At 38.9% G+C, this 9,637-nt stretch overlaps 1 protein-coding gene across 4 annotated transcripts in view; it reads left to right on the forward strand.

Moving 5' to 3' along the window:
- Positions 1–9,320, forward strand: part of MED14 (mediator complex subunit 14) — a 66,300-nt gene extending 56,980 nt beyond the window's left edge. For 3 of the 4 annotated variants that reach the window (XM_072817573.1, XM_072817574.1, XM_072817575.1), the window contains 6 exons: positions 641–876; positions 2,846–3,025; positions 3,579–3,686; positions 5,368–5,493; positions 5,923–6,115; positions 8,688–9,320. In XM_072817573.1, coding sequence (XP_072673674.1) covers positions 641–876; positions 2,846–3,025; positions 3,579–3,686; positions 5,368–5,493; positions 5,923–6,115; positions 8,688–8,761 — 917 coding nt within the window. In that variant the 3' untranslated portion in view covers positions 8,762–9,320. The remainder of the gene's footprint in view (positions 1–640; positions 877–2,845; positions 3,026–3,578; positions 3,687–5,367; positions 5,494–5,922; positions 6,116–8,687) is intronic. The other variant, XM_072817576.1, reaches the window with a different exon arrangement.
- Positions 9,321–9,637: the final 317 nt, after the last annotated feature.

Raw genomic sequence — 9,637 nt, forward strand, 5'->3', positions numbered from 1 at the left:
CAGAAATCTTTTGAGGTGAGTCCCAGTGCCTCTGTTATGCCTACTAACTTAGCTGCAAAACTAGACCTTGAAAGGACACCTAAAGTTAACTGACAAGGTTGTGTAAATTAACACAGGAGAAAATAGCAGACATAATGTTCGTTTTCCAGGCTCTGCTTTGTTACTCACGTGTCTGTGGTCAGCTCCCACATGGGCTGGGGCCTGGCTGGTCTAAAATGGCCCCAGCCAGCATGGCTTCCTCTGCTCCATGTGGTCTCATACTTGATCACAGCCTTGTTCATTTGGTGGCTGGATGGGGTTTCAAGAACATGAGCGAAATCCTAGTTTGTAGTTGGCATCACATCATTTCCACTGCATCCTTTCAGTCACAGTAAGTCACAAGGCCAGCCCAGAGTCCGGGTCAAGAAATAGACTCTGCCCCTCAAAGGGCTTGCTATAAAGTCACTTTGCAAGGGACCAAGCTACAGGGAGAATAACTGGCCATTTTGCTGACAGGAAGCTAACATGATTGTTACACCACAAGGAGTAACGAAAACAGTATGGATTGCTTTAGAATATCAAAGATTTATAATAAAAGCAAAACAGAACAATGGAACCGTGTGTTTTTGTAAATGAAATGACATGTTTTCCTTCCCAAAAGGTTCCCAAACTTTGCCAACAAACATGCCTCCACCTCGTAAACTACCTCAGCGCTCCTGGGCAGCCTCCATACCTACCATCCTCACACATAGTGCCTTGAACATTTTACTGCTGCCCTCTCCAACACCAGGCCTTGTACCTGGCCTGGCAGGTAGTTACCTTTGTTCTCCGCTTGAGAGATTCCTTGGATCGGTCATCATGAGACGGCACCTTCAAAGAATCATTCAACAAGAAACGGTATGGGTACTAGTGAACTCCTTGGTGGTGATTGTTGGAGGTGGGTGCTACGTTGGCCCACGGAGTGACATCTGAACTAAGATGATGTTCCCTCACTTCTGTTAGCTTGTTGAAACTGCTTTCCACCCTGCTCTAGCATTAAAAATGGACTCCACATTTTTCTTTTTCATTCTTCTGTTAACATGCTCCTGCATTTTATAGTTTGCTGTGCTATGGCTGACATTAGGGATCCGTAGATAGGTCCCACGGGGTCCCCATAGTGCCATTGGACGAATGGACCCTGGATCAGCCTTTGCGGAGAGTAGCATACAAGCAACTATTGGCCTTCTGGAATCTCTTGCAGGCAGGCGGACTTTGAATCAGATTCTCCATTGAAATCAACTTATTTATGATCACAAGCTTGAAAGCTCCTTTTTAGATACATGAACAACTGAACTGATTAAGAAAAAGACTTGTGTCCGATGGTGATACCCTCAGGAGATAGTGCAGAGTTGTTACTACCAGTTCTGGAGTCCCAACTGTCTGGGTTTGTACCCAGGCCATGCTACCTGCTAGTACAACCTTAGGCTAGTACAACCTTTACCTTTCAATAAAGGTAGATAATAATATTTATATAACTCCTAGCAATTGTGGTAGTTGGAGGTATTTCACATAAAGCCCTTAGCGTAATATCTTGGTATCGCTCAGTATATATTAGTTATGTATAACTCTTGATATATGTATGTGTTAATGAGGTAGAATGGTGAATGTTTAAAATACCCACTCCATGGATGGCACCAAGCTATTTTGCAACCTTTATATACAGATTTGAAAATTACAGAGGTTTTAACATAAGTTAAATAATTAGCATTTTAAAAAATGATGATTATGAGACCTGTGGTCTATCCTCACTCTGCCACTTAAGAGCCATGGAAACTTTCAGCTCTTTTTGAACCTCATTTTGCTCATCTGCATAATCAACGTGTTACACTAGAGCAGAGGTCAGTAAACTACTGGCCCAGGGAGCAAGTCCTACCCACCACCTGTTTTTAGTAAAGTTTTAGTAGAACATAGTGGCACCCATTGACTTACTTATTGTTGATGGCAGCTTTCAACTATGATGGAATCATTGAGTAATTGTGACAAACCATGTAGCCTAAAATATTTATTCACTATTACTTTACAGAAAAATTTGCCAGCTGCTGGGCCAATATAAGGTCCCAGTCCAGATCCAACATTTTATAATGGTATTCTTTATTCTTCTACTGTGCCATTAAAAAAAAAAAATTCTCGTGGAAAATTTTATACTTAAAAGTTGAGAGTATAATAGTATAAGAGTATGAACTTCTATGTTCTTATCACCTACCCTCAACAGTGAACCCCTGTCAATAGTTTTCTCTATAGCTTCTTCCAGATGGTTTGACAGCAAATCTCAGACGTTGTTTCATCCATAAAGACCATTTCTTTATCATCAGATAGCTAGTTGGTGTCCAGATTACCCAAGTTGTTACAGTTTTTACAGTCTACAGTAGAACCCAAACAAGTCTTTAAGTCCCTTTTAAACTGTAGGCTCCCTCTCCATCTCTTCTACATTTTATTTGTTTGTTGAAGAAACCATATCCTTTGTCTTCTCGAGTTTCTCAGTCTGGATTTTGCTGATTGCCTCCCTTTGGAATTCCTGAACATGTTCTTTTGACCCTCACATTTCTGTATTGGTCCACCCTGCGGATCTAACTACCAAATTCCAGCTCAAGTTTTGTTGTTGTTTCATGAGGATATTCCATAGATTTTGTTCTATTCTTCCATTGAGAGACCCCTAATGTGTAGTTCCTTTGGGATGTTAGCAATTGATGGTGCTCAGTGCCTAGATATTTTTGTTTGGGAACAGTTATCAGCTGAGTTGTTTTCCCTTTGAAACAGTTCTCTCAGCAACATTTTCATTTTCTCTTTGTCTTACATTTTAACTCCGTGCATCCTTCATGTTTTGCAGCTGCAGCTGATAAATTCCAATGAACCTGGAGTGATCATGTTTAAAACTGATGCGCTGAAATGCAGAGTAGCCCTTAGTCCCAAAACCAATCAAACACTTCAGCTAAAAGTGACACCTGAAAATGCAGGACAGTGGAAACCTGATGAACTTCAAGTTTTGGAGAAATTCTTTGAAACAAGAGTATGTGTTTCTTAATGCATAGTTTTAATACAGGCATACCTTGTTTTATTGCACTTTGCTTTCTTGTGCTTCGTAGATACTGAATGTTTTTTACAAATTGAAAGTTTGTGGCAGTCCTGCATGGAGCCAGTGTGTCAGGGCCATTTTCCCAACAGCATTTGCTCACTTCCTTCCTGTCTCTTTGTCACATTTTGATACTTCTCGCAATATTTCAAACTCTCCCATTATTTCTTATGGTGATCAATGATTGTGACTCACTGAAAGCTCAAGTGATAGCATTTTTTAGCAATGAAGTATTTTTTAAGATAGGTTCTTTTTTTTTTTTTTTTAAGACATAACACCATTGCACACTTAATAGACTACAGTATGGTATAAACGTAACTTTTATATGTACTGGGGAACCAGAAAACTCATTTGACTTGCTTTATTGCAATACTTGCTTTACTGCGGTGGTCTGGAATTGAACTCACATCTCCAAAGTATGCTTGTATAATCGACAAAAGGGAAGAGTCAAAGTAGAATGCAGAGTAACTTGCTTTATTCATCCCTATAGGTTGCAGGACCGCCATTTAAAGCCAACACTTTAATAGCCTTCACCAAGCTGTTAGGAGCTCCTACACACATCCTCAGGGACTGTGTGCATATTATGAAGCTAGAGCTGGTAAGTTACAGAGAAATGCATACTTCTATGTAAAGCAAGGTCTGTCTGTGGAGGTTGGAGTGGGTGGGAGCAGTATTTATTGGTTTCCACCTATTTATATGTACCTTCTGTTTTTCTCCTACTTTTCTTAATTTTTAAGATTTTATTTATCTTTGAATAGGTAACACAGCCCTCTTTTAATTTTTGAATTTAGATCAAGATGTGATACAGGGGGAAATTTCCCACATATCCCTGTCTAGCTGTCTAGTCTCCCTCCCTACAGACAACCCAAGTTACCAGTGGCTTACCTCTTAAAACAAATATATTTAATTCACTCTTCCTGCTCTCGGATACTGAAATGATGCTCCTGTGGCTTCTTTTAATACTGTTGTAGATTCATTTTATAAATTACTTCTTTAGGTTTTTGATCCATTTAAAATATACCTTGTTGTCAAATGTGAGGTATGGATCTAGCTTTTTCAGATGCCCCAAATTGCCCTAATATCATTTGTTAAAAATTTCTTCTCTGGAAGAGATTAATCCCTCTTCTTTCCTGTGAAAATATACAGTTCTATAAATGGAATTCAGGTGACAGCTGATTATATTTTTCCAAGCTTACAGAACTTTCAAATGTTTCTAGTATTGTTTTGGGTAATTCCAAATACCTTACTCCTTTTTCCAGTTGGTGTTTTACTATTAGTATCGGGACAGGAATGTTCCTTTGCTAATAGTCAACATTTGGCTTCTGCTCTGGTAGCCTATAGGAAACATTATTTGTATCAAAAAGATACACATTTGAGTTTTTGAAGGAATAGGTATTCATGTGGCTGAAAAGAAAAAAAAAAAAAAGTACCAGTAGGGGCGACTGGGTGGTTCAGCCGGTTAAATGGCCAGCCCTTGATTTTGATCTCAGGGTCCTGGAATGGAGCCCTTAGTCCAGTTCTGCACTCAGCGGGGAGTCTACTTCAGGATTCTCTCTCTCTCCCTCTACCCTCCTCCCAGCTTGCATGCGTGCGCGCGCACGCGCGCACACACACACACACACTCTAAAATAAATAAATCTTTAAAAAACAAAACAAAAAACACCAGAGAATACAGTTTAAAATTATTAACACAATTTGACAAGTATGTTTTAGAGAAGGAGTTGGGAATGAGCCTAGGAAGTCTGGGCTGGCACCAGTTAAGAAGGGCCTTGAATGCCAGGTCTTGGTCCTGGCAGGGGAAGGGAAGGGAACAAACAGCATGTGTTACTGCATGTCACTAAACATTTGTGAGGTCGATTAGAACTGTGCTCTAGGACATTCTTCTGGGAATGACCCTGGCAGTGGTAGATGGAGTAGCTGGGAAAGGAAGCCACTGGAAGGGACCATTAGGGGTCACAAGAGAAGTCACAAATCCTGGAGCTTGGTGGCATCCATGAAAATAGAGCTGTGGGAACAGATGCCTGAGATACCAAGGAAGCAGAATCCATTGGCCTTGGGAATTAACGGAGTGGGAGAAAAGGAAGGAAACATATCACCTAGGTCTGGAGTTGACTTTTCATGTAGTAACATCATGTATGCATTTTCTTTGAAATAATGCAGGCTATAATCTTTATGTTCTGTACATAATGGAGTATAAAATAAAATTCTGACCTTTCAGACTCCTCTACTAGGATGTAATTTTAAATGTTCACATGACTTTATCATGATTTCAAAAACAGTTTCCTGACCAGGCAACACAACTAAAATGGAACGTCCAGTTTTGCCTGACGATCCCTCCCAGTGCGCCTCCAATTGCACCCCCTGGGACACCTGCTGTGGTGCTGAAATCCAAAATGCTATTTTTTGTAAGTACTCCCAGCACATGTGTGAGACAGAGTGTGTGTATGTGTGTGTGTGTGTGTGCATGCGTGTGCTGTCGCATGTACAGAGCCCCCGAGGAAAAAGCCATGTGAGGATAATAGGACAACTTTTAGATTACTGCAGAGTTAACTGTCACTGCCAAACACAGGCTCAGATCCTCAATTGTCAGTGTAGACATGATGTACTCCCCGTCCCTTCAGTAATAACAGAAATGTATTGAACTCTAGGCAATTGTGTGGCACACTTGCATCTTAACCATAATATTCAGTTGTCCCTTTTGTCATCTTTAGTTTTCTTTTGCCTGAGGTATCTTAATCTGATAGAGTAAATAATAGCACCTTTGATAAATTTAGGCAAATGTTTTATTTTCTTACTACGTTTTTATTCTCTTTGTATGTGTTGTGTGTCTTCAGCTTCAGCTAACTCAGAAAACATCGGTCCCTCCCCAAGAACCTGTTAGTATTATAGTTCCGATCATTTATGACATGGCTTCAGGTACAACCCAACAGGCAGACATTCCCAGACAGCAGAACTCTTCTGTTGCTGCTCCCATGATGGTCAGCAACATTCTGAAGAGGTTTGCAGAGATGAACCCACCACGACAAGGTACATGACCAGTAGATGATATTTTATTGCATATATGTTATAAAAGTTTTTTTGAGAGATTCCTCCTCCTTCCCTCTGCTCCCTCCTTACCTGCCTCATCCCCAATTCTAGTAATAGAGCACTGATTGCTGTGGCCCTCTTAATGTCTGCCTGTCGCTTTCTTCCTTTCTCACTGGTTCTTCATTTTTGTCCATGTCTCTGCTGCCTGGACCTCATTTTTGTTAGTGATTTCACTATCAGGACTGACCCAGTTGCTAATGCCAGAAGCTTGTATTTATAGCACACATTGCCACAGAGCCCTAGGTTAGGATGATAGACTTTTTCATGGCTGTGAATTCCTGCCCTCCCATTGATACCTGCCACTCTGTATGTCACCAGTTGAAATGCATGTTGGTTTCTCATATTTCATGGTTCAATCATGAATAGAATATTATCATTCAAAGTTCTGTATCTTCTAAATGTTTTGTGAAGAATAAAAGCTGATACAAATGGCATCACTGCTTTTTTGGGCTTCTTATATAAGTGTCAGGCGGGTGCAAGTGAACCTTTTCACCAAGTGCACAATGAAGCTCTCAAACAACATTTTCAAGGAACCCTGAATGTTTCTGGCAGGTAAACAAGGTCCCTTCCATACTGTGGTAGCCTACACGTAACAGCACGATTCCCAGCAGTGCTAACTGGTCAAAAACCTAAAGTTCAGCAAGGAGAACTTTTCTACCATTTTGCCTGTTGCTATTTTTAAGGAAATTAAATTTGAATTAAAATTTGCTTATTTCTGATGTTAAGGAAGTCCTCTGTAGCTTTCTGTTTAGAATCGCATGACAACAGAGTTATGTTTATAAATGAGGGAAAGTTGTTCTCTGAAACATTATTTAGGTACCACAGTGTTAAAACTTTACCAGAAACAGGAATCATGGGAGAAATTACACTTTCAGCTATTTATTTCTCCATATTGTATATACATAGGCAAGTTTTCACTCACATAGAGTTTACAAGGATTGCACTGGGCAGTAGAGAAGAGTATGCTTCTTTTGTTGTGATACTTCTTCCACTTCTTAAAATTTTCTGCTTCCATCTTTTGACTTATCTCTTCTTTCAGCTAAAAATAGGTCCTTAAGAATCAAAGTTCAAAGCTGAAGAATTTTCAGAGTAGCAGTTCGGTAGAACTTTGATGATAAGGCCATTCCTTCACAAGCAGATGATTATCATTATTATGTCTTGTGGAATTTACAATTAAAAGAATGTGTTGATCCTCTTGGGATCAAATAAGTTTTTCTACGTATCAATAATGAAAATGTGTTTTTAAAAAGGAAAAAAGATGTAACTTTTCCTTTTATTTGAGAAATTATTGGGATGCTTTAGGAATGTTTTTTTTTTCTTTTCTTTTTTCAGTCTTTTTTGTATCTACCTTAGACTGGGCAAGACTGGGGTTTCTTTTTTTTTCTGTACCAGTTGGAGGGAAGCTTGCAGTAACTTGCACAGGGTTACTGCACACCCCACCCTTTGCCAAAAGGCCATTATTCAGTTGAGGCCTCCAATTCTCTCACTTGCAGCCACTGTAGCATTACGCCATGCACCAGGAAAGGGACTCAGCTTTTGGTTTATATTCTTTACAGCTGGTTTGGGTTTATTATATTTAAGTATGTGTAATGTTCACAAGAAGTAAGAGGCAGGGTCTTTGGTTTCTTTGAGCAAAGGGGACATTGAAAGGATGAGTTATGAGCCTCCCCCACAACCTCCCCCCCCCCACCTGCCCCAAACAAGTCTTGTTTTTGGATTGTTGTTGTACCATACTTCAGCCTCCCTCCCCCGCAACCCATCACTTCCTCCCCTCCCAGTGAAGTGCTTTTAAGAAAAATTAGTTTTCTTTTTATTAATTGATATTAATGTTGAACTCCAGAAGTTGATCTTTTCCTTTAAATTTGAGAAAACTCCAGTATATGTCATAGAACAGCACTGTCCAATATAACTGTCACTAGCCACGTGTGGCTATTTAAATTCAAGCTAGTTAAAATTAACTAAAATTTTAAAATTGAATTCCTCAGTCACACAAGCTATTGCAGGTACTCAGGAGCCACAGTGCACATATAGAATATTTCCATCAGCACAAAAAGTTCTATTGCACAGTGCGGTCACAGACATTTTTATCCAGCCTTTAAAGCAACATTAGAAGGACATCATTGATGTTGTAACTGATGCATAAATCTAAACTAGATATTTTCATTAGATTCAAATGCAGTCAGTAGCCTTGAAACCCAAATTTAAAGGTTTATCCAATGCTCCAGTGTTTCTACAGAGAAACTTGAGGCCTATCTTCCTAAATCCAAACCCAACTGGAACTTACCCAGAATTTCCCCATGAGAAGAAAAACAAAACCTGAATCAAGTATCATTTGATACTTAGCAACAAAGCTTAATAATTCCCTATAACCTGTGCAGTTAAAATTTATACTTTTATTTTGACCCTTGAAGTTCTTGCTGATTTTAGATTTAATTATCCCTACCCCCACCGGTGTGTTGACATCATCTTTCCTGTATTGCGAATAGCTAATGACCATTTTTCTCTGTTGCAGGTGAATGCACAATATTTGCAGCTGTTCGTGATTTAATGGCTAATCTTACACTGCCCCCTGGTGGGCGTCCATAGACACTATTGTTTTTAAACCAGGAAGGCTGACAAATGAGACAAAACAGCAAAAAAACAAAAAAATAAAAAAACAAAAAAAAAATCTGAATTTAGCCTTCAGTTTAAAAAAGGACTTTTTTGACTTTAAGAGCTAAAATATTCTAAACTGGCAAAAATTTTCAGGGTGCACTTCTTTCATCAAAAAGACCATCAATCTTTTGTATAGTGAACTTGTATAGTGTGTTTAAATGGGACACATTTCAAACTAGGTAAAACATTGGTGTCCGCTTGCCAGTAATAGATTTAATATTCTGTTTTATACTATAAAGTTATGGAAATGCCAAACTTGTTTATTTAATTGTTTTCTTATGTTTTGGGTGTAATAGTCCTTTTTTTGGTTTTTGTTTTTTAAGGCAGGTCTGTCATTTTTGAATACTGTAAAACTGTGATAAACTTTATATTGAAGCTGTATTTTAATATGCCCGCTTTGAGTCCTTACATGAAAATGTTCTGGGAGTTGTTATAAACACATCCCAAAGAAGCAATATTTAATAAAACTAGGTTAAAAAACAAAACAAAACAGTGACACTCACTTGTGTGTATATCAGCTTTATAGACTTCTCCTGGCCTCCTTTATCTTTCAGCTGGTGGGGCCAATAATTAATTTCTAATGATACATGTCTGAAATTTGACCAGAAACCTCTACTTCTTTGTTTCAAGTTTAATTTATTTTCTTCAGCTATTCCTAACTTGACTGATGGTGAATATTTAGCACCGTAGTTGTCTTTCAGTGTAGGATTTGGGTAAAAAAGAAGGAACCAGTCTTTGAGAAGAGACAGTGAATAGTTCATATTGATCAAGGGTCCCAAATACTACAATCATTCTCATCTGTTGAAG

Source organism: Canis lupus, chromosome X (genome assembly GCF_048164855.1).
Source record: "Canis lupus baileyi chromosome X, mCanLup2.hap1, whole genome shotgun sequence".
In the NCBI taxonomy this organism is placed as follows: domain Eukaryota; kingdom Metazoa; phylum Chordata; class Mammalia; order Carnivora; family Canidae; genus Canis; species Canis lupus.